General features: G+C 42.5%; 1 protein-coding gene across 3 annotated transcripts in view; it reads left to right on the top strand.

The window, feature by feature from the left end:
* LOC130181342 (receptor-type tyrosine-protein phosphatase gamma-like) overlaps positions 1-26,439 on the top strand; it is a 446,467-nt gene that overhangs the window by 94,467 nt on the left and 325,561 nt on the right. For all 3 annotated transcript variants that reach the window (XM_056395482.1, XM_056395472.1, XM_056395500.1), the window contains exon 2: positions 12,714-12,833. In XM_056395482.1, the coding sequence (XP_056251457.1) occupies positions 12,714-12,833 (120 nt within the window). The remainder of the gene's footprint in view (positions 1-12,713; positions 12,834-26,439) is intronic.

Below are 26,439 nucleotides of genomic sequence, written 5' to 3'. Positions count from 1 at the left end.
GCTAAAAAGTGTTTTGTGAGGTCACATTGACCTTTTCAACACCAAAATCAGTTCATCCTTGAGTCCCAGTGAACATTTGATAGATAGATAGATAGATAGATAGATAGATAGATAGATAGATAGATAGATAGATAGATAGATAGATAGATAGATAGATATTTTATTTATCCCCTAGGGGAAATTCATGTGTCCATGAGCTCATTGTTAAAAATAATAATAATAATAACAATTAATAATAAATAAACAAGAATTAGATTAGTCCACCTCCTTTGGCTGAGGTGCTGTATAGCCTGGTGGCAGTGGGAACAAAGGATCTCCTGAACCTCTCTGTTCTGCAGCACAGTGCGCTGTTTGCTGCAGCTGTAGCTGCTTCTCTGTCCTGACAGAATGTTGTGGAGAGGATGGTTGGTATTGTCCAAGATGGCCTCCATCTTACATTGCATGCGTCTCTCCACAACAGTCCTGAGTGAGTCCAGATTCCTGCCAAGCACAGGCCCAGCCTTTTTGACCAGCTTGTCCAGTCTCTTTGTGTCTGACATGCTGCTGCCCCAGCAGACTGCAGCATTAAAGAGTACACTGTCCACCACTGACTGATAAAACATGTGCAGCATTTCACTGCAGACATCAAAGGACCTGAGCCGATATTGTAATGAATGCATCAGGGTGCTGGGTCTGTACTCTTACAACAGGCTCTGCTCGTGGGTGAATGTAAACAACAATGATGATGATGTGTGAGAACTCCTTCGGTACATAGTACGGTCTAAGGCCAACTGCCAACTGTTCAATATCCAGATCTTCTCCTTCACTGTGATGTGGCCGGGGTTGCACCATCTATTGTTCAAAAGCAGAAACAGTCCTCCACCTTTATTCTTCCCATTTGCTCTGGCGTCTCTGTCCACTTATACTGCAGTGAAGCTGGGTAAGATCTAAAATCTAAATCCTGAACCTCAAAAGTTCTGTCGTTTTTGTTGCTAGGCAGCATGTAGCTAAACAGCCTATAATCCTGACAAGTTTTAAACCAGTGAAGGGAGGTTTCAGTGCTTGCCGTCAGTCTTAGGATCAGAGAATAGTGATGTTTTCTGCTCCATGACATTATTAAAAGTGTATTTCTAGCAGAGATAACATTATAGCTATCTCTCTCTCTTGCACACAGGCTGCCTCCCTCCCTCCCTCCCTCCATCTGAGACCCACTGTGGACAGGTCCATTACTCCCTCACTCTTACTTCTGACTTCTCCATATCTCTTTTTTTTCTGTCCAGTTCTGACCAGTTTTGGTTGAATTTCCTGTCTGGTCTTCTCAGGCTACCAGCTTCAACAGCTAACATTGTTGAGGTTCTCCAGTCACTGTCAGTTGATTTGAAATTCAAGATTCCTGCAAATAAGATTCACATTTAAAATTACGTAAGTGTGGTTCTCACTCAGAAGCTGTTCATCTATATATTCTTGTTGGTGGTTACACAAATAACTCTGGTGTCCTTAGCTACAGTTTAATTCTGGTTCATTCATTTAGAACGGCAAACAAACACTAGGCTCTGCCACAGATGTCCAGTTATTGACAGTTGATCTACACCTTCCAACCAATCAGAATCCAGAATTCTCTTTGGCCAAGATATATTGTTATCAGTATGCAGACACGAATACCCTTTTAGACCAAAATTAGTCGGTATAAGCAGGTTTTTTAAACGAGGGTAGACTTGCTAAAATAGGCGATTGCCTGATACACACACACACACACACACACACACACGCAGATGCAGTGGAGAAAGAGTGAGCTGCTAACTGCCGTGCAAACTGGTAAAACAGATCCCTCCCATCTCCGGGTTAGTGTCCTGTCAGTGTAGGAACCTCCATGTGAGACCCTTCAATCCGTGATTGTGTTTTTGAAACTTATTTCGGGGCTGCAGCTCACTCTTTCATCCCTGAGCGCATTGAAGCCACGGTGTTTCTGGTATGACTGCACAGTGCAGGACAGGTGACAGGTGTGTGTGAGCAGGAGCCGATAAATACCTGCATCTACTGCAGAGTCATTTGATCCGGGTGTGAATGTTGATTGTTTCCTTTTCCATTGCTGACAAAAGCCTGATGTTAGTGGGTCTTGGCAGGTTTTTTGGGCCAATGGAAAAGGGACTAAAGTAGGGTATTTTTATACAAAGCTTTTTCAGAATCTTCTGCTTTGGGTCTGACAACGTGTCACTCAAGATGTTTTGTGGTTCCTTATCGGACAGTGTGTTCTGTCGTTTTGGTCTTTATCTTTGTTTTTTTGTCCTCAAAAAGTGACACATATTTGTGTGAGTAATGATAAAAGCTTGTCCTTACCTTTAGACAACACAGACCTTGTAGCTGTAATGTTCAAATCCTCCTGTCATAATAATGCAGCAGTTATTTTGTCCTGATGTCAGCAGCTCTGCCTTCCTCTACTTCCTTTCTTTTTAGATTTGTGAGCCGGAGACAGTGTGAATAGCCTGAAAATCAAACTTCCAACATTCTCCTCAGTGCTCATTGTCTTTGTTTTACCAGAGCATATTCAGTCTCTGTGGAGGAGAATACCAGCTAAATGCCTATAATGTTAATATTTACACATATATACAGCAGTGTGCAGAACGTTGTGTCTGTGGTGGAAAAATTTCCCCCCGACACCATCACAGCTTCCCTTCCTCCCTCTCCTTCTCCTCCTTCTCCCCCTCCCCCTCCTATTCAACTCCTCTCCCTCCTCAGCCCGACAGTGGGCCTCTGTTCATCTCTCTCATCTCTCATCCTCTGCCGCTGACTGGTTGCCATGCGGCGTGCTGTCCATCAGTGACCCGGTAACTGTTGCTAGGAGAGGAGGAGTGTAATTTTATCGCTTGGGCTTAATTCCTCTCTCATTTATGCGCTCTCTTCACTCCGTATTCCTCCTCTTCCAGTTCCTCCTTCACTCCCTCTCTGGCTCTCCTTAAGCCCATCTCTCTGCTTTTAGCCCCCCATCTTATCCTCCTCCACACCCTCCGCCTCCTCTTCTCATCTGTCATTCCTCCTCTTCCTCATCTCCTTCAGTGTCCTTCACCTCTGGTTTCCATCTGCCCGCTGCCTCTCTTCGCTGTCACCGACTTAAACATTGTTGTTCTCATGGTACGAGAGCAGCCCTCCCTGAAATAGATTCAGTTTGGATCTGTCCCCTTGCAGTAATGGGGCATCAGCTCAGGATAAATAAAGCCTGCTAAATAGCCAGACACGTCTGAATGGCTACGACCAAGATTTGATTGAGATAAAAAGGTGGAGGTGGGGTTAGAGGTCCCCTGGGGTTCACAGAGGAATAAAAACAGTGGAGGGAGACGTGGGGAAGGACATAAGGATGCTATACACTGCAATAGATCAAAATAAAATCCATCTGAAGTCATATTTGTCCTCTATCATATTATTATTATCATACCAATCTGAATCTTATAACACACACTCACTGAGCACTTTATTAGGAGCAGCAAACTAACACTGGGTAGCTCCTCAGTTGTTCATGTCAAGGATCCACCAGATGTTGAAGCTTTCCTCTGAGACTCTGCTCCATGTTATCATGACTGAATCACATCATTTCATTCATGCTGCCAATCTCCTGTTCTACCACACTGGGGCAGCTGTGGCTCAGGAGGTAGAGTGGGTCCTCCACTAATTAGAAGGTCAGTGTTTCGATCCCCGGCTCGTTGAAGTGTCCTTGGGCAAGATACTGAATGTGGCAAGTATTGTAAAGCACTCTGAGTGGTCAGTAAGACTAGGGAAGCGCTATTTAAATGCAAGTCCATTCACCATTTACCATCCCAAAGGAGTTCTACTGGATTCAGGGGGGGGGGCACTGAAGTTCGCTGAACTCTCATGTTGATGAAACCAGCTTGAGACATGGAGCATTATCCTGCTGGAAGGAGCCATGAGAAGATGGTGAGCTGTGGCCATGAAGGGATGAACATGGTCAGCAACAATACTCAGATAGACTGAGACATTCCTGGACTGTTGACACAAGGCAGGTTGGTCCATGGATTCAGACTCTGACTCTACCATCTGCTGCCTCAGCACAAATCCAGATCAATCAGACCAGGTCTTCAGCTGTCCAGTGTTGGTGAGTCCGTGTCCACTGCAGCCTCAGGTTTCTGGTCTTGGTGACAGGAAGTGGAACTTGACGTGGTTTTCTGCTCAGCACAGTTGTAAAGAGTGGTTATCTGAGTGACTGTAGCCTTTCTGTCAGCTCCAACCAGTCTGTCCATTCTCCTCTGACCTCTGAACTCTCTCATCAACACAGAGCTGCTGCTCACTGGGTGCTTTCTGCTGTTGCTCCATTCTGAGATCAGCAGTTTGAGAAACATTCAAACCAATATTAACATTAACTGAAGCTCCTGAGCTGGATCTTGAACTGCTGCCACATGATTGGCTGATTGGGTAATTCCATCAATCAGCGGAAGTAAAAGTGTTCCTAATAAAGTGTTTGGTGAGTGTATGTCGAATATGAATTTTGTTATTAGGATGAATCAAGTCTTTAAGTCTTTTCCTGGATCAAGTATTTCTGTCTCTCAGTTTACAAAGACCGTGGATTGAGTGTTGGCCATTACTGAGTAACATGTTAGAGTGATCTGATTACAGTCAGTGCACTACAGTTATTAATCTCAGTAATACTCCATCACTTCTGGGCTCATAAACTGTTTTAACAGGAGTTAGATGGAGGATTGATATTGGTTTAGTCTCTGTGAGGATGCAGTATCTGCAGGGCCGCTTGCAGTCACTGGCTAAGATATGTTAAGCTAAGCTAATTGACGATCAGTAAATACATCCAGTGTCTGCCGATTGCCAGAGAGTCACATGACTCAAGTCATGAATCTGATTACTTCAGACTCAACATGGCTGACGTGATGTCCTCCCCAACGTACAGAGAATCAAACTACAATGGATAAAGTTGATCAACATGACGGCAGCCAGTCATGCAGTGCATTATCACATTCAGACATTAAAACATTCAGATAAGCAGACTTCTATTTTCCATCGTTTGTCAGATGGGACTGTGTATATTTTAACAGTTTGTTTACACCACTGGAATGATAGCAGAGGAAATGATTGTTTTTTCATTTTACCATTAGAACACATAAACAAGAAAATAACTTGAATTTTCCTTATTGGCTTTTCTTATGGGCTCATATTTAGAAACAAAATATAACTAGATTATTTGATTTTTACGTGTAACTTTCATTTTATGCTGATAACAGGAGAAACAAGAATATAAGTGTTTTTATGTCTCCACGGCAGCAACAGCCAGAACTAGAAGTACTATGTGTTCATGTTGTCCGTCCATCTGTACGTACGTCTGTACGTCCATGTTGGTCAAGGTCAAAGGTCGAGGTCAGTGTGACCACACAAAACCCTTTTTACCCATTACTCAAGACATTACACAAAATCTCACACAAATGGTTCATATTTTATATGAATCTGGATAAACGGGGATGCAACCTGAAACTCTGAGTAGCAGAGGCCACTTTTTTGTTTTTTTGAGAAGACAGAAAGAAGTAGGATTTACAGTGTGGAAACCAAAACATATGTTGACTGATTGATTGAAGTGTGTGTGGGGCTTCTGTTCACGTTGAACTCCATGTCAAAATAAGAGTTTGTCATATTGTATTTCTTCGCTGATGGTATCTAGAGGAATACAGCTTATAAACATTAAAAATCATAGTTAATGCTCCTTCATCCTAAACAACCAAATAGGTCGCTGGTCCCTATGCCCTTTGATACCATCCACAGAAGCTGCAGGAGTGTACCAGTGGCAGTACTCCAGACTTTCTGGAATGGTCACAGTTTGGTTAGATTTAGGCACAAAAGCTACTTGGCTAGGTTTAGGAAAGGATCAAGGTTTGAGTTACAATAAGGACTTCCATGGTTGCCATGGTTACACTAAAAAGCACACGGTTAAGGTTGTGGGAGGGATATGGATAAAAGAAACATCAATGATTATCAGCTTCCAACAGCGAAACCTCAGTCTCGAATGTCAAAGTTGTGTGCTTCGTCGACTCCTTGACCTCCCTCTAACATGGACTTACTACAGAGGCTAGTGTTCAGCTAACAGTGGGCTGTAATAAGCTGCAGATAGGCTCTTTTTTTTTTCACAAGGACGGTCTCATATTAGAAGTGTAGGTTAAGTGTACTGTGTGTTTGCATTTTGCAGATGTGGGACACAATCGTCTATTACCTGCAGTCTTATGAACGCGGACCTCAGCGCCTGAGACCCAAAGCAAAACCTCCCTTTGTCCCTCTGTTTGTTCCCTCAGATAAAATCTTTAAACCTCTCCCCTCCGAAAGATCACACACGAGACTTCAATATGGTTCCTAACCTTTACTGTACTAGACGCAGAAACTTAAAACAGTTTGATTTGTGATGGAAACATTGAATTGAAAAGACTCAACGACTTGCTTAAGTATTGGTGGTGGTGGCGCAGAGCAATCCAGGGAAGCCTTTACCGTCATGACAGCACACTCAGTGGCTTTAGAGAGGTCAGGTGAGGGTGGGGTGGTCAGGGGGGGGCAGGTTACTGAGGGCAAGACCAAAAGACAAATTGAACAAAAAGCCACTGATCGAAAGACGAGAAAGAAAAGGGGGGAAGGGAAAGAAGAACATGTGTTCAGTGAGGATGGAGGGGTTAGGGCGGGGTCCGTGCATAATTACATTTTCTGTTCTGAGCAGTATTGGGAATCAATAATGTAATTCATAGAAAAGCCATAGAACTGTCTCCCATTGGCATTCGCAGACATGAGCCATGCCTACACCCCAAGGAATTAAAACGGGGGGGATGGGGGGGTGGGGGGGTGTTTCAGCAGTTTGTGTCATTGAAACTAAGGCTTACCCTTTGTTCATCCTGAGCCATTAAATCTTTCCCACAATGCCTTTCAAATAGCTGGAGACTTTGAGTTTCCGTTACGACGTGATTGATGTCTGCTTTCAGGTTTGCCTGGTGTTCACATGGAGACGGCCACACGCGCGCACACTGACACACACACACACACACAAAACACACACACACACACACACACACACACAAAACACACACCACTTTGTGTTCACATAATCACAGTTGGTCATTGTGGGGTCAGATGTGAAATGGCAAGTTCCAACTTCCTGATGCTGCCTGAGTGGATTTATAGTGGGTGTGAGTGGAAGTGAGATTCACCACGGAAACACAACAGCACATGTGACCGTGTAAACGTGAAACTCAAACATTCAAGTTGACACACTTGACAGTTGCTCACTTTGATGGATGAAGGTGTTGATATGTTGAATAACATTCAAATCATGGTTTTATAGAACTTGGGTCTTAGTTTTCTTCTTAGAGTTTTGTCTATTCATCATTGTTGTTGTCAGAGTGGGTTTCCGAAATCTATAGCTAATCATCATGAAATATAAATAGGCCGCTGTCTGTCTGTGGATATAAGCTGAGTCCCAATTCAGGGGCAGCATCCTTCGGAGGAAGCAGTCTATGATCCGAAATGAGACGGTCTGGTCCAATTAGGATTTCCGCTTTGCGTTACCAGCTGTTGCCCTTACCGTTGCGTTGCAAAGTATAGCTCCTGTTGCCTAGCAACCTTGATAAGACGGACTTATTTTTTTTTTACAAAAACTTGAGGTTTTAAGGCTCTTGATTTTAACAGTTGTATCGTTAGCTGCTGAATGGAGCTAAAACCCAATACTTACATTTAACAGTGTAGTCCTCAGACTCTCTGTCAGTGTTGTTTGCTGCCATATTATTTTCAATACTGGTTTGCAATGAATCTTGGGATAGGTTGGGCCATGGATCCACCTGTTGGAGCCTTCATTACCCAGGAAAGGAAGGCAGCATTTGAAGGAGCCTTTGGAATGGGACTAGTCACACCGCTGTGACGCAGTTTTGTCTGAATTGGGACACACCTATAGAGAGATGAGGGAGTGGGCGGGGCTGGGTGACGTCCTCTTGGCCTCCTTTGGCGCGGACAGCGTGTGCTCTGCTGGCACGGCATGCAATCATTCTGCTCACGCAGCAGCAGCAACAACAGCTGAGTCCGTCCTCCTATGACAAGGGAACAGCCGTATCCACTACATGGATGTTTTGTAGGTTTACAGATGTGTAACATCATACCTGTCTGTGACTGAGTATAAGTGTTTGAAATCACTTTTTACTGTTCACGTTAAGTAGACCAATTCTTTTCCAACTCTATAATTTCACCCTGACACTCCTGTAGAGAATGATTCACAGTTCAATTGAAGTCCTTATTTATGTCACACTTCCTGTTATACTGTGCCCCCCCCCCCCCCCCCCCCCCCCAGCCTCTGAGCCTCTGACTGAAACAAGCAGTCTGAGCTCACTTACTCCTGATTGGCCGAACGTTCGGACGCCTGCTGAGTGGCAGCACAGCCAGTTTGTGAGCAGCGCTCCCTCTGACCGGTGTGGAGGTTCTGTCGTCATACGACGCATGCTGGAGAACATTAAATACATATGATAGTTCTCACGTACTCAAGGCCGCTGTGGGAGAATGAGCGGAGCTTGGAGCAGATGACTGTATGAAGAAATCAGCTCGCCAGCGTTCAGAGCAGACTGATGCCGTAGCTGTTCTCTCACAAGGACTTTAGTTTTACATATGTTTACCTCATTAATTTAATACGGACATTATGACAGAAAATAATTCTGTTCCACAGGTGATTTCTGTGAATGAAGCCTCCTCTGTTTTCAGACATGGATCATCACAGCTGCAGATGTAACAGTGCTGAAACAACTCTCTCTCTCAAACATGACATGTAGCAGCTTCAAGTTTGACCTTCAGCTCAGTTCTGCTGCTTCACTGGCACCAAAGCAGAAACAAAGTCCAGCAAGTCCAAAAGTAGTGATGTTAAAGTGTGTGGTTGTGTCAGTGTGTTCAGCGCCCACACACTGTGTTGTTCCTGTCATTGTAGAGGTATAACAGAGAAACAGGGGTTTGGCTCTGGGCTCCAGCAGCTGCCTGGTGCTCAGGAGTCTCACATCCACACCAGCAGACACACGGCTGTCATTTCTTATATGTATGTATATAAGATATAACTGACTCTAAATATTAAAGGTCTTCATCTCAGTTTTACTGGTTTGTGACCTTGATGAACTCCTGTTGAAACAGTTAAACTCTTGGTTTAAGTGTCACTGTAAAGACACTTGAGAGAAATTTAAATGAAGTAAAAAGTCTGGAAGTTTTGTCTTTGGTCCACACTCTGTCACCGAGGATGTCATGGCCAATAAAGGCAGTAAATCAAATAACAGAGGTGAACTCCCCACAGTCTGTGTGGAGGATGTTGAAACGGTAAAACTGAAGCTGGACTCTTAAAACCTTTGACACCACAAAACCAGCACAAACCACCACATAAGCACTGGGGCCAGTTTTATCTCAGACTGCTCTGTAGTCCTGATCCAGTCTTCATGTTGACTGTTGACTAAGGAATCAATCTGTTGACTTTTTCCAAATTTTCAGCTGAGGGTAAACAGAGCTGAGCAGTTGGATACTATTCCTTGGTCGGCCATTTATTTTAAAATTGAAAAAAGTCTTATTTTACCCAGAATTCATTGTATCAAAGTCATCTTAAGATCAAGTCAAGAACTAAACTGGTTTGTGCAACAGATTAATCTATCTATCTATCTATCTATCTATCTATCTATCTATCTATCTATCTATCTATCTATCTATCTATCTATCTCAGTCTGACTATTTGTTCTATCTCAGCCACAGTCAAAGTCTGTCTTTGTGAAATTCCTTATGCAAATTAAGCTTAAGAGATGCAAGGTTTCCGTTTGTCACGAAGGTCCCAGCCCCACATGGTCTGGACTTAGCCCCAGACCTTGTCAGCAAACAGAAACCTCCTCGACAGGCTGTAAACAAATGTTCCAATTTAGTAAAACGAAGGAGTAAACAAAGGCCGATTGTTGTAAACCATCACGGACCCTCTCCCTGCAGTCAGGGATATTTGCAACACTTCATGTGCACTCATTTGCTTCCAAGTAAAGTGGTTCAGATCATCTGAATAAACTCATCGTTTACAACCTGGCCGATCAGCTGACTGCTGCTTTTGTTTTTTGCTTTGATCCATTGGACTACGTTGCAGCAATGTTACAGCGGTACAAAATGTTAATGTTGTACATAAAGCTGATACTTTTAGGTGATTATTCAAACTGAATGTTGTTGAAGACAACATACAGCTGATACTCTTACAGCATTCTGATGACTGCATTTAAATATGTCAGTGTATGTAACAGAATAAACAGAATGTCCTGGACATTATTTGGGAACATGAGTACAGAAGTGAAGTCCTGCACATACACAATTACATTATTATGCAAGTCTACAAATTAGATGTCACTACATTATTGTTTCTGCCTACTCCCCTGCATGGATGAGCTTGTTTGTATAGTAGCAAATGCCCTGCTGTGTAATTAAAAAGAAGTGCCGTACTCGGCTATGGTGGCTGCAGGGCGATCAGACTCCCCTGGGTGCCCCCCCCCCCCCCCCCAAACACACTCACACTTCAAGTCCTCCTCCCTTCTTGTGTGTTCGTCACAAGAACACACCAAATTTTCTTTGAGTATGCTTTGGACAAATAATAAAACACATATTAAAAGAGAAAGAAATATAAATATTGCTCTTGGACTTTTCCTCTACTCTGGCTGAGGCTTGTCAGACATGCTATAAATGGAAAGCTAAAGGTGGCCTTGAGCAGGTCTAAAAGAAACTTAAGTATTTTTTCTTTTAGCATGTTTTTTTTTTTTTTTTTTTTGCCCTGTGAAAGATCTTTAAAAGGCCAAAATCACAGAGCACAGAGGAGCCAGTGGGAGAGAAGCTGTCAGAAATACTGTCCTCCACTTTAAAGAGGCCAAGCGTTCCATCTCTGCCTTTTCTGTGGTGGGGATCAAGAGGGTCTCTGAGCCCGAGAGGAGGCGATTTAAAGTTTCACACATTTGAACGTTCCACTCCCAAATGAAATGCATGAGAAATGCTGCCCTGCTGCAATGTGTCTAACTGTGAGAGGGGACTGAATGTTTGTTGAACGGTGTGAAGCTCACGACATTTACTGTGTGTACAAAGACCACTCTGTTTGTTTTGTGCCGCTGACTCTTTGCCATAAGCAGCTTTTTATTTTGTATTAAATGAACCTGTTATCTGTTATGGTTACATCCAGTTCCAGCTTTTATTGCATCAACTTGTTTCACAAATCACAGTGTTATCTCTCCGCTGACCCCCATCTCCTCGGGGCAGGGATGACCGCAAATGGAACTGCTTGATCATTTGCGGGAGGTTTGAGGAGCAACGAAACAAGACAATGAAAATACGAGAAAGGAAAGACGCACCAAAAACACAAGGGTATATGAAGAATGCTAGTAGCATGGTCAAAATAGACAGACTGAATATTGCAATAGTAAGCATTATGTCAATAAAGAAACGAGGTACAAACTCTCAGTGGTTTCTATGCCTCCACGCCGGCGACAGTCACAGACATTTTCAGGTTGTCCGTCTGTCCCATTGTCGTGAACACAACATCTCAGTGACGCCTTGGCGAAACTTCTTCAAGTTTGGCGCAAACATTCACCAGGAGTCAAGGATGAACTGATTAGTTTTTGGTTGTCAAAGGTCAAAGGTCAAGGTCGTGGTGGCCTAACAAATCGTGAATATGAACCTCGAAACACATCCATAACTCCAGACTTCACACAGCAATTATGACATAATTTCACACAAATGGTTAAAATGTTTTATGACTCTTTATAAACAGGGATGTAACTTGAAACTAGTTGGATTGGAGGAGGCATACAACCATGAGGAGGTGATTGTAGTTTGTCTGCGGAGAGTCAGGCTGTTTTAGGGCTCCGGGGTACACATCCTCTGCTGGGCCCTTGTTGACCACCCTTGTCAACCCTTCACCCCCTGAAACACACCCATTGGCCAAGTTCTCAGCTCTCACTGCTATGCCGCCTACTTTTTACGCCCACGGAGATCCTGAAAAGAATCATACGAAGTGGCCCTAGTTTTTCTAAATAACAAAGCTCTTGCGACAGAAGCCCTCTGCTAGAAGGGGCCCAAAGAATAGCTCAATGCTGGACCCAAATTTGGTGATATAAGTGGTGCATAATCCTTAATAAGTTACTAATTAATCAGATAACAAAAAATGATTGACAGGCAGTGAACCTGGGACATTTGGGGCCTCTAGGTCTTGGGGTGTCTCGGGGGCCTTTTTGATATTGATCATCACACGTAACTCAAATTAATACTGTACATATGAAAACAGCCTGTGTGATTTAGAACTGCAAAGGGTCTACCTACTGTAAAGTGGACTTGTGTCATCTTTCATTAATATTTGTTGGAACAGTATTAGTATTGTAGTATTTTCAAGGCTCTTTTATTTGTTGTTACAGGTGAAAAAAAATGTAATTATCAAATTACTTATTAAAGACCCTGGCAAAAAAAAAAAAAAAAGAAGAGAAGTGCTTTCCTCTCCGGGCTTCCGTAGCCTCTCTGTTTTCGAGACAGTGAAGTTTTTAGTCTTTGTTGTTGACCTTTTTTCCTGCTATGCATGTTATTATGAGGCAGCTGGCTTGCTAAAGCAGCTGAGGACACAGTTGGCTGTCATCCTGCCCAGTACATATCCAGCCAAGGCTCAAAGTGCTGCTGAAGCTCTGCTGCTGTTCACGCTGACCCGCCTGTCCTCATGTTCTTCTCCCCCCCGGCAGCACTGACAGGAAGCCAGGCCGAGTCCCGAGCCCCTGTCCCCGGCCTCCTCAGAGCCACAGCCGGTGGTGGCACACGACTCCGCAGAGCTGCCGCCGAGGAGACCTACTGGGCCTACTCAGGTGTGTGTGTGTGTGTGTGTGTGTGTGTGTGTGTGTGTTTATGTGTGTGTACTTCCCGTCTTTCCAGTGAGGAAACTGCGGTGTGTGCGGGAAATTTGTAAAGCCTGAAAATTTCCAGTAATGGCAACATGCTGGAAAATGACATGTAAAGTTATGTATCTTGAGAAATTATTGTTCCATTTTTGGGTTTGTCTATTGCCAAGAACGCTGTCAGGAAAAAACCTGAAACAGCTAGCAGCTGAAAGGGCTGTGATTAGATGGTTAATAGGTAGCGTGTTATAAATGGGTGAAGTGTTCTCGGAGGCTGTGAACACTCCAGAAGTTTGTGAGCCGCTGAATACACGCCACATCACATACACACCGGGTTAGGCAGCAGGCGCATGCAGCAGAGCGTCACCTATTTTAGGAATGTCTCGAGGCAGCCGAGGATTTCTGTGTCTTTCTTCGTATATTCAAAAAGAGGCACGTTTCAGGTGTGTCTGTTTAAAACCGAAGAGCAAAACTCCAAGACGTTCATTGTGAAAATGTGAAAACATGCTAAAGTCAGAAAAACTGCACAAACAGAGCGCATTCTAGTGAAGAGACATCAGTTCTGTTAACACAACAGCAATGCCAAGACTTCATCAGTGAGACCAGAAAGTTATTCACACAGGGAATCAAACAAGACGACTGTCATCATTCAGGAGATAAAATGTCCTTTACTTGATATTTTACCCGTCACAGGGAGGAAGTTGAAGGAAATTGTGCATTTACTGGTATTCTTGACATGACAAGAGGGCAATAAGGAAATCAGGATGATGTACTGTATGTATTTGTGAGTGTATGAGCTAAGACCAAGATGATCCTCACATTTAAAGTACAAGGAATGCCCTGGAATTGTGACCTTGATTTGTCTTCTTCAGGGAAAACAAGGTGGCTGTAGTTTAAACAGGTTCAGATTAGAGATGTCAGCACTTCCTCCATGTTTACCTGTTGCAGGATAACGTACATTACATCAGTACACCAGACGAGCAATTTCACCATCACCTCTCTGCTGCTCTGACTTCCTCTTTCTGTCGGAAGCATTTGCTTTTTTTCTTTTTGTATTTCTGTCAAGCTGAAATTATTGTGATATTGTGAGTCTTCCCACTACGGTGGCCCTGAGAGCTCAGTGCTCTGCAACTTAAGAAAACACAAATCCAGAACGATAACAACTGAAGTGTTTCCAGGTGACGCAAAAAAAAAGTGATGAACCCAACAGGGAGTTGCACAAAGATTTTTGACTTTTGAAGTTATGAGGACGGCCACTCATCGGCGGTGTCGTTATTCGGTTTGTTATAACCAGCCGGGTTTGTCACTTTTTTGTGTCCCGTAGAAACACTTCCATTGTTACTTGTGCTACCTGCAGCCCGTTTCTTCGTCTGGTTGCGTTGTGTGTATCGGCAGCGACTGTGTTGTCACATCGATGAAGATGTTTTCTGAATTTGCTTGTTGCTTTGTCTGTTTGCATTTGCTTATTTTTTAAAGCTGCAGTGTTTTGAGCTCTCAGGGTCACCGTATCCTAGAGCTCAAAGTGCAACAGAGAAGTAAATGTGTATAAGAAACTGGTCAGCCTTGATGTCATTAAGCTGGTTTTCATAAAGACTCAGTGAAGGTTGATGGTTTGATATTAGAGACCATATTAATTGGAAAGGCTTCACCACAGCAGTGTAGGGGCTAGTTGTGTGATTTAGAGCATGCTGTGTGTGGGTGTGTGTTTTTAGAGTGAAAGCAATTATATGCCACTGTCTGTGCAATATGTTTGCCTTCCTCTTTCTCTCTCTCTCTCTCTGCCGGTTTTTCTTCCTCTCTCAGCCACTCTCCTCCTCATCTCTCCTTGGTGCTCCTCTGGCCCGGAGGCATCTCCAGGCCCTTTTTTTTATTATTTTTTTATTTTACCAGTGCTTCAGAAGAGGAAAAAAGCCACTTCCGCTGTCCCTTTGGAGCCTTTAGTTTTTCAGAGCGGCAGCATTAATCTTTCGCCATGCAAGCGACACGAGCCTCAGGCCACAAATGATCTTTTAGTTTATTTATTTCAATATTTCCGCTCGCTTGTCTAACCCTAATTGGTCGCCCGTTGTGCCTGCGAGAGCGCGGGAGCATGTGGGTAAAAAACAGAGCCAGTGACAGTTTCACTTAGTGCTGCCGCTGCTGATGATAAGATCTACCGATGCTCCCCTGCTGTCCCCATGCTCATGTTTGGTCGCAGCTCTTACATAAGATGCTGATGCAACGGTGGGCAGGATCCAGGCAAGAGAGGAAAACAATCGAGAGGCATCAGGCTGAAACACTGGTGGAAATTTTATTTTTATGTCAAAGTAGGAACCACAGAGAGTTAAAGGAAAGTGCGTCTTTTTTTTTTTTTTTAAACCAGTGTCTTACTGGTCAATGTTATGTAAGTTTAGCAGGAAACTTTTCTCTAATAACTGTCATTGTAGAGACTGTGGACATGAATGAAAGTTGTCCTGGAAAACCTTTTACCTCACTTCAACCTAAAGTCAACCTACAGCAAACACTTGTTGTCGGGTTCCTATTGACCGCCCATTATTTCCACCCAGCAACCGAAACTCTACAGCTGAAATGATTAGCCGACCTAAGGGGTGAGCGATCTGACCAAAAGATCATTCGACAGTCTTTTCAGGTAGAATCTTAATCCACAATGTGCATTCTTTTTTTGCTCTGATATCATTGTGAAAGTCCTGACTGGAAGTTGCGATTCATGTCTTTCTAGCACTTTGACGCTTCTTTCGGACGTTTGTCTGCTCGCCGCTACTCTTCCGCCACGATGCTGTCTTCTGTTTACAAACTGTGTTCCAACCTCAATCTCACTTTTTGCTTAGTTCATATGGAGTACTCATTTGGACAGCGCTGTTATTTATTTTACGATCTGCTATATGTAATTATTTTAATTTGAAAGTTCAGCTGCTGCTCCGGCTCATGCATCATCATGGACTGCACCTGGTGATGGTGGTTCTTGTCCTGCTCCGGTGGAGAACTGCTTCATGTGGCGATACACCAAACTCACCGAGGCTGCAGAGCAGAATAAGGGCTGCTGTGTCCAGCTGCAGTTAGCACGCTAGCTGGTTAGATAGTTACCAGTGGACTGGTTAGCAGCAAAAATGACACCAACCACAGCCTCTAAAATGTGGTTTGGTGGTTTATCAGTTTTTTTTAAGATAGTGAATCCAACATTTTGGGGATTTTAAGTGTAAAAAAGAAAATCAGTTTGAACATGCTGACTTGGCTTCCAGGGAATATATTTTATTCACTGAGCAGTCAAAATATTATCAAAGGAAAATATCATCAGACCTTTTGATATTGAAATTTATTGCAGGTAGCAGCCTTGCAGTACGTCTGTGGTGGAATAATAATAATACCTTGCTCAGCATTTCTGTGTGTTAAAAACACGACACAAACAATGTAAGCAATTTGACAAAGCACAATTTGATAAGAAATGAACACAATATAAATTAGAACATGTAAAGCTGCCGTATGCAAGTTCTGGCAATCAAGCTACCATACCACCATAAACCATCCATTATGCTCCACCCAGTCCTTCACCTGCACCCGCGTTGTGTTCGCTGTCTCAGCTAATGCAGGAGTCGGGAGCTTGCTAGCCTTGTGGAGTCAGCCACAGCAATGTCTCTCAGCAGCTAACACTAGCGTACAGCTTCGCTACGAAAGGAGTAGTAGACCAGAAGCACATTTTAGTTACGATTAACAGCTTTGAGATCCCTCCCCCTGACTTTGGCCTCCTCCGTTTGGTTAGAAAGATGAGGGTCACTCAAAATAATTTAGCAGGGAGTATCTGCACTGCTGCCAGGCTGTTGTTTCAACTAAAATCTGTTAGAAATGAATTACATACTGTAGCTTTAAAGTCTAAAAACTACAGTCTGACATAGAGTCGCTCAACAAGATGATAAGAGGATCCATCGTAGTTGATATCATCCTTCATCGATGCACATTTTTAACAAATTTGTAATTAATTGAATATGTAGACAGAATCATATGGAACAAACATGGAGCTTTTGGGCAGGTACCCACTTTGTCCAGTTGGTGATCCAGCATCGGTTATGAAGAGGTTGACAGTAGGATGTGGAATGGGACCTTTGGCTTCGTCTTTGGTTTCTAGAGACATTTAACAGAAAGAGCAAGTGAATTCCAATTCATTGCACTTTTGTTGTTACTAAATGCACTGAGCTGTTGGACCCCACAAGTACAGTGGGCTCCCGCTTTTCAGACACACACGCACGCACACACACACACACACACTCTTGTTCTCCTCTGATTCTCCACTCCAAAGTTTCCTAAACTTCCGTCTGTCCTAATTAGCTTGTTCTAATCGTGTCCTCCAGAGGTCTGACAAACTCCAATCAGGACCTCAGCGGGCTATGGCTGTTCTGCCCTCTGCCTGATCAGAATGGCAGATTAACGCAGTGCTGCCAAATCAAGTGTTATCTGAGAGCAACCCCTATGCAGAGACAAAGAGACAAAGACTCACACAGTCTCCCTATCACTGCAGGATCACAGTTCATCTGTAACGTACTTCATGTGTGCCTTACTCCAGGAAGCAAAATCATTATATGACAATATATGAAAATATAAATTGTGAATATTTTATGAAGTAGCAGCGTAAGACACAGAGTGGTAATCCATGATGATTAATACAGTCATTTTATTCAAGGTCACCTCTATTGAACGCTAGAGAAAAATCAGAGACTGGGCCATTAGATTATGCTTAAGGAGAATATCACTGAGAAATGAAAGTGATTCAGTGTAAAACTGATAAAACATTCAGCAGTTAAAATCCAAAGGTTATTTTAGATCAATTCATCAGCTGTGGCTGGTTGCTTTGTTACTCTTTGCAATAATGAAGTATGAAGCCTTGTGGATCTTTTAATATTCAGAGCAGAATTTAAATGATTTTCCATAAAGTCGTTTTTTGGCAACAACATAATATGGTTTTCTACATAGAATAGACTGTGGATCATAATGTAAATAAGTGACTTGTTTACATTTACACCCATATATATATATATACATACATAAAATGATCTTTAAAAACATCAAAAACTTCTCACATAAAACGATAACAAAATACGGTGTTGGGTGATGTCATGAAGTAGCGTTGGATCATGGGAGTTGTTGTCTTCGCTTTGGATTCCTTCAGTGTCAGTCCTGAATTCTCCACAGAGGTGTCCTCCTCTCCATAACAAACACACCAGGGGATTCAAACCAGTAGAAACACTCATAAAGCAGTTTGACTTTAACAATCAGAGATTCAGCGATGCTCTTCAGTGACACAGGACAGGACGTCTCCAGCAGCTGGGAGCTGAGCTGTCTAACATTTCCTCAGCTTGTTTCTCTTGTAGCGTTAACGCCATATTTTAGAATTTACTCTCGTTGAAATGGGGCACCAGTCCTCTGGGACGACAACAATGAATTACTTCATTGCCAAATTGACACACTGACACATGATCATAGAGGATATGATGTCACTGACAGGCAACCAATGAAACGTTACCATGATTAAAATCACAGATTCCTCTGGTTTGAGAATTGATGGAAACATTTGGGACAATGTAAGAACACAACTCAACAACATATAGAACACAGGTCTAGTTGTTTTTAGACATTTAACGAGTTATCATTAAGATAAAAAGTGTTGTGAGAACATGTTATTTGGCCTCTGTATTGTTACAAGGTCGGATGTGGGCCAGCAACATTTTTAATATTTTTAAGTGGACCATGAGCTGGAAAAGGTTAAGAACCACTGGTCTATAAGTTGGCACGTGAGCACGTCACGAGCAGATCAATCAGTATCTAAAGATAATTATACAAATTACTAATATATATTCTAGTATATGCAGTTTTCTCATATAGTAATTAGAACACTAATGAAGATTTATTGGTTCACTATCTATACTGTCATTCACTAATTATTGATATGAGGTGATGGTGCCACCAAGTGTCTTTGTAATCAGATGAATCAAAATGATTATTATGTGAATATATCCTTAATTATATTAACTGCGAGTCATTATGAGGCTGAGTCTCAAAGTTTTACTGCTGACATTAACCTCATTGAAGATCCATCGGCCAAAGCCTTGCTATATAAACCATATAATATACTGTACCACCGTTACCATGATGTATGTTTCCCATTCTACATAATTACAAGTGCTTGGCCGTATAGTTTTAAGAGGACATCTTTTGCAATGGGCTGACTGTGTCATTCTTTGTCACTGAGGTCAGACTCTCGCTCGCTGCCTGTATCACACAGCCTGTTTTGAAAAACCTTCATTTTTCCATCCATGACATGAAACCACATGTCTGCAATAAAGGTTCCCTGCCCCTCGTCTTATAGACACACATACACACACACACACACACACACACACACACACTTGATTGGAAATTAATTTTCAGGCCTGCACAATGTCAAGGCATCGCTATTGACGTGAGAGACGAAACTAATTTGCACGCTCCTTGTCGAGCTGTTTTACCATTCAACACCAGCCGCCATCAGAGAGCTCTCAGGATTCTGCTGCAGCCTTGAAGTGGGTGAATGAAGATTGAAGTTGATGATATGTTGTACAGTCATTTTACTCACGAGGGAAAGCTATTTTATTAGCCTGACAGTAAGTGGTGTTGTCTTTCTTCTTTTTTTTTTTTTACCCCCACATCTGAAAATTTAAATCCCCCTCGTAACAGAGCATTAAATTCACAAATTGTAAAAGCAAAGTTTATTTGTGAGACTTGGCCTCTTTGTGAAAGTATTTTTACATAATAGAAATATATTTACATACATATTTGAACACTCACAAGACCAAATGTGGATTAATCCGCTGCTGAAAACTGCAGATTTGTAAAAACCAAAAACTATTGTGTGGGGTTTTGAAAGATTCATGTCTTCAGTAGGAACCGATGGGGCATGGACAATGAGGGGAAAACAAATTCATACATTGTTGGTTGTGGTCTCTTCATTGTTTGTGCCAATAAGAATAATATCATCCTCATATTTTTATATTACTTCAGCAAGAAAAAAATAATTGTACTGGTAGAAGAGTTTGACGTGTTACAGAACAGTCATTCTAACAGAAAATCTCCATGTTAGCTGGTGTCATTGTGCATCAGCTACAGACATTACATTAACCTAGCTTAGCACTAGATTGAAAGATGTGGGAAGCTGCTAGAAAGTGAAATAGTGCACCTTCTGACAACAGGCGTGGATCCAGACAGCTGACACACTCCTGGGTCTGTTCACACAGAGGCCACCTTTGGGCTGCAGGACCCTCACAGACATGGGCAGAGTTCACATCATACAGACCCTCGTGCCTCTGCAGATGAATGAAGTATAATTTTAGTTTTAGCTAGCAAGCAAGTCACCAATCCATCAAAGAGATAGCAGGGTTGTTTTCTAAGTTCAAACCTGCTAAAACTTATAAAGAAGTTTTTTGATTTGACTGTGGATCAGAGGGAAGACAAAGCAATTTCCCAAAACATTTGGACTCTGTCTTTAATGTCCCGACTATAGACAACAAACCGCTGTGCTGTTCTTGTCACTGTCCCTTCTGACAACACACTCCCAGCTCCTCACATTTGGATGCCTGGTCCGGAGCCCTTGGCCTCACTTAGTGACACACTGGGTGCCTCTTTAGCATCATTTTCAACATACAGAGAAAACATATTTTACATTATTAATGGTGTCATGGTTGTAATGTTGAGCATGATAGAAAAGTTTACATTTAACCAAGAGCTTATGGCTGAACATGGTAGTGGTTCATGGCAAGACCTGATTGAAGGGATGTTTCATGGTTTTCATGTGTTGGTGTCGCGGTTCACCAGAAAGAGTGAGTTAAGGAAGAGTAATTCATTGTTTTATGTGTCTTCAGTTGGGAATATAAAAAATGATGATTGATCATCTATTCTGTGTTCAACTGCTTTTGTCTGGCAGGTATAGAAGACAACAACAGACAGTGGCGGCACTTGTAGATAAAAATAGTTTTTATATCACGTTTTGTTTACAACCTTTTACTTACCTTTTATCAAAATTCACTTGCATACGTTATTTTTTTGAATTTCAATTGTTTTTATTTTCTTTATCAAACCTGTGGCAAATGTGCTGTACAGCGATTGATTGATTGTTGATGCTTGTTCCTGTGTGAAAAAGAAGCAGCATGGCTGACTGGAGAGAATACACACTAAAACAAATGCAAACGTGTCGTGCTCGTGTAGTTTTTCCACCTTTTCTTTACTTTATTATTCTCCCCGGCAACGGGGTGTAACAATGGCAGCATGGTTTCCAGGAGGAGGTTGGGGGGTGGGGTGGGGTGGTGTTTGTTTAGAAGCCGTTATTGCTGGCGGCGATGTTGACGTACGATCCAGCGGCCAGTGTGGGGTCATCTATGCCGGAGACTGTGAGAGCTGAAAGTAACCAAACTAAAGGAGTGGCGACATCAGTCACCGTCCCCGCCTCCAAAAGTATCAAAAGTCAACTTGACGAGCGAGCGAGAGCTGAACTGTTGCGAGTGCGTGGGGAGGGTCATGTGACCACAGTTGTGCAGGTGGAGCAGAAACGCTCCCTCGTGAGGATGGTCATGTCATGTGCATGCGTGTAATTTTTTTAAGTGTATTAATCGCCATACACTTCAGTGAAAGAGAAATGCTTGTCTCAAAGAGAGTTCTCACTGTCTACACTAATGTATTGTGATTTTTTTATGCTATATATCCAGACACAGGTTAAGGAGGAAAATATATTTCTGTCCCACAGCTGGATGACTCAGCTCATTCTGCTGAAGTGCCACTAAATCCCTGTCAGCTCTGGGGCTCTGTTCTGTACATGACCTCTGGCCCCTGTCTCCACTATGGAGGGAGCCATCAGAAAATACCAACTTCTGTGGTGTTTATACAGCATCTCAGGAAAATTAAGAAGTACAATGCCCTCAAAATCTCCTTTATGTTCACTGAGCTGCACCTCGGACACATCACAGTCCACATGTACATGTATATCTGCAGTCACTGCTCATGTAAAATGCACAGAAGAGATTAATGTAATATGTTCCAGTTCTTTCAAGTGTCTATATTTTGATAAAAAAAGATGAAAGCACATTGATACTGTTACCTTAAGCAGATAAAGTATAATGTGTTCGTCAGACAGATCTCCTGTTCACAGAGGAAACCATAGCAACGCTGTAAAAACTTGTGAAACACAACATTTATTTGAAAGATTATTTATATATATCCATTCAATAAACACTGTGATATACACTGCAGCTTTATCATAGCTGTATGTAGATACAATAAACATTGGGTACAGTATTTATTCTATATTTAACAGGGGCCGAGGGTTTTCAAAACTCACTCACTCAACTTTAAAGCTACAATCAGTAAATTGACCAGTGTAAGAAGTAGTGTTTAATAATACTGAAGTGATGATTCAGAAACGGGTCCAACAATGAAGCCAACACTGAAGAACCAAAAGCTGCAGTTCCTCTAACGACCACTAGAGTCTGGCTCCAACAGTGAGTCAGTCCCCATAGACTCCCATGTTAAAATGTCCAACTTTACAGCAGAAATAAACATGTTTACAGCCTGGTACAAAAACTGTTTTGGTCTCTAGAGCTGATTTCCTGCTTCATGACACCTGTTTATATAACTCACCTCCACTTTACATTTTATTGAGGCTTCAAGTTATGTATAATTGAGGGCGTGGATGAGTATATACTTGCCACAAGCCGGCATGCACTGAAGTCTCAGCTCCAAACATGCCCCACCTCTTTCACCATTTTTGGATTAGCTGGGAGTTAGGGGCGGAGTCAGGCACTGCCAAGATGGCAAAGGTGGAGCAGCTCACTCTGAGCTTCAAAATTGCTCTTCAGAAAGCTGTGGGTGATGTCAAAGAGGCTACGTCCAGGTCTGACAGGGGCCATTTGTGTATCAAAGTGTTTCTAAAAGCTTTGTGACTTTGTGACTTGTGACAGAACTTGAAAACTCCTGTTGACAATGACTCGTTGTTCAAATGGAGGTTGTCACAGCGTTTCTGAAATGCAGCTGAATGACAGCCCTATTTTTAGGTTCCTCTTGACTGCAGAGTCGTCTCACCTGATATACACACTTGATGGATATTATCCTCCCGAGTCCTCAACAGAAGCCAAGGCTACTCAAGGACTACTTGAGAGGTGTGGAAATATTATGATGGCTGTGAAGGCATCAAATCGATGCGTTTTTCCCAGAGAGTGAGTCGGTTTGATCCTACATTAGACACACAGCCACTGACGCAATCACGGAGAGTACTCCTATAATGCATCACCCCTCACACCTCGCACAGACAGCTCAATTGGTTACTGCCCTTCATTTAATCACCACACACACACACACACACACACACACACACACACACACACACACACACACACACACACACACACAAACATTGTGTGCACACATACACATCTTCGGGCATTTATGTGATGACAACGGCAGCACAGAAGTGACAAGGTTTACTGAGAGGTGCTTTCTTTGTCCTCTGTGTCCTCTGGATGTGTGGATCCTGGCTGAACTGGAGTCCCTGCGTTCAGAGCTGATTTATTTTGAATGATTGGTTGATTAGCTATTGAAAGTTACGCAGTATACTGTAAAATACAAAGCCTAAAGTATGTGGACATCAAAACATTACACTACAAAATCATGAGCCTCGCCACTGTTCCGATATTCACCAGGTTCTGTGACCTGGTTGCAGCCACAGAAGCGTAAGTGAGATCTAACACTGATGCTGAGTAACAAGGTGTAGCTCACAGCTGCCGTATTGGTCCTTTGTGTTTTTACATGTCATGTTAATTTGAACAGTTTGTAAACTGACCCAGTATCTCAGTGTTTGTGCTGATAATATCATGTCCATGCTCTGATAGCTCGTCACCAAACATCTGTGGGGTAGGGGGTGGACTAATACCTCAATTATTGGTATTGATACTACCAGTACTAACCCTTCTTTTGACTATCAGTAGGACTTATACAAAAAATCTGAGTAGATAAATGTATCATGATCAGTTGTCATGCACTTCTAGATTTCTGCACACACTTCTCGACAAAACTCGCCATTTTCATCATGCAGGCTGCAGCTCAGAGGCTGTTAGCTGTAATAGGCGCCCAGTGGCAGGTTTATACCTGCAGTCCACATCCAGTGAGTCGGACTACTTGGTATCTGATCCAGACCAGATTTTGTGGTATTGTTGATCCCTCCTAGAGAGGGAGAAAATGAATGGGACAGTTATTGCCCCAGCCACTTTATTGCCATGTAGTTGTTATAATAAACAGACACTTGTATCCATCAGCTGTGATTGTTTGGAGTCTTCGTCCTAATCATCAAGCCCTCACAGACATGGACAGAAATGGAAGCCTGGTTCAGAGCTGGCAGACACTGAAACTCAGTGATGAACTAATTTATAAACACAAGAAAACAGAATGAATGAAGTAATAAATAGAAGGGAATTCATTACCCTGGGCTGCAAGCATTCAAGGACAATGGTGATTGTACCAGCTCATAAAATCAAAGCAAATCAGAGGCACAGAGGGAAAAGCTGCTTTTACTTTTGAAGTTTGGGGAATTGGGAATGCTGTAATTTTAGTGGTGCCACATGGACGGTCATTAGCTGCTGAAATAAAGGCTTTTACGTTTTATTGTGAGATAAATATCCAGGATTTATTGAAATACACATAAACCTTGCTGCTCTTCAGTGGGGGCGTTGGCTTTTACAGTAATGTCCTGTAATGTAATCTTCAGTGTGTTTGGCCCACTTTGCGCCTCCAGGCATCTCCATGATGTCGTCTGCAGCAGCAGAGCCGTCTGACTTCTCAGCCCGTGTGAAGTATTTCGACATGTTGTTTTCCTTGATGCGAGGCGTAACTCAGCAGCGGCAGTGAACGGCAGCGACACAGAGAGAAATTAAGAGCAGAGAAGTGTTTTGGCTCGGAGGGAGACGGAGAGGGGGAGGGAGGGGAAGTACAGAAATGGAGATGAACTGATAAATATGACAAAGGTCTGGAAAATGGAGCTTCTATGAATGGAGATAAAAACAAGGCGGCATATTAAGATGCGTGGAGTGAAATAAATAAATGACACAGAGACCAGATCAGATGAGTGACTGAGAGAGTGAAGACAAATTTGACTTTTGTGACTTTATTATCTGGAAATTATGTCAATATAAAATATTTTCCCGCAACAGGTTAGTTCAGCAAGAGAACTGCAGTTTCATTTTATTCAAAGCTCCATAAAGTATAAAGATGTGCATGTGTTGATTATAAAGCACGTCTAGCTTCTATATTAATACTGTGAAAGTATCAAAGCCTCAGTCCACAGAGAAATGCACACAGCCTGTATTCAGAAACTGAGCCTTAAAACCAGCCCTCAGGACTTCTGGAACTTTGTGATGTCACAACAAAGCAGTCGCCGCCCTCAGCCACACCCCAAGCCCCACCTACCTTGAACCCCCCATCCAACCTTGCAGGATTTGGTTTATCTGAGCATTTATCTGAAATCTTATTTCCCGTGTAGGGGTGGCCAGGACACAACATGAATACCAGACCCAGAGTCCCAAATAGCCACAAAAACAGAAATGAGCAACTTATAACTTCAGGGTGGACACAGGCCAAAACAACAAACAGAAGAAGTCCACCTGAAAACAAAACATAACTTGCCTAAAGATATCCAAACCAAAATACATCATCTAAGCTCCCAATCTAACAAAAACAGGAGAAAAGGTGTTCAGAAAGAAAAAAGGCAGCCCGGCCCTACTAGCTATAAAATATTAAAGGAAGACGTATAGCACAAGTGTGGCCGGTTGGGACTGGTGAAAGAAATGGCTCTCCCCTTTAGTTGCTCGATCGTGCCATCTTCTTCTTTAAATCTTGGCGGCCAGGACAGGAGCCAATCAGCTGCCACTGTAAAAGCTGCGCCCCAATCACCAGCTGGTCACGTCACACATACATTTGCAAATATTGACATTACGATCACGCCACCTCTCAAGAACACATACAATGAAATAATACTATGCAACGGCAGAAAACAGTCAGCCAATCAGAGGAGAGGCACGAGAGAGAAGCCTGAGAGAGGAAATGTAAAACTATACTGAGATGGTCTTCGGTTCTTAAAACCACAAATATGTTCTTAGGGACTAGGGATCTTCTTATCAACACTTCAAATAAAATGAAAGAAGAAGAAAATATGGAGCTGAAAGAGAAGCACAGCATTTAGACTGGTTAAACAATTTAGCAGCTGTTCTGTAGCTTTTGATCACATGACATGACCATCATCTTTTAAACACTGTCAGAGCCTTTTGTTTTTGGAAAGTTAGATGATCCAACAAGCGTGTTATATAATTATACCCAGGCCTTTATTGCTTTGTTGTCGTCATGTCATCAAATGCATCACAATATGGGAAGAAATCTTTGATACAGATGAGGAAGATTCATCCCCAAGTGCCAGAGATACTGCATTGAAGTTACACAGTGAAACAGAGTATCATGTTGAGAAACACTTGAAAAGAAAGTTTGAACTGTCACTAGTACTCTGGGTTCATGTCATACCAGT

The sequence above is a fragment of the Seriola aureovittata genome, chromosome 2 (assembly GCF_021018895.1).
Source record: "Seriola aureovittata isolate HTS-2021-v1 ecotype China chromosome 2, ASM2101889v1, whole genome shotgun sequence".
Lineage (NCBI taxonomy): Eukaryota > Metazoa > Chordata > Actinopteri > Carangiformes > Carangidae > Seriola > Seriola aureovittata.
The sequence above is the reverse complement of the archived record's forward strand: the minus strand, read 5'-3'. Positions and strand labels throughout refer to the sequence as shown.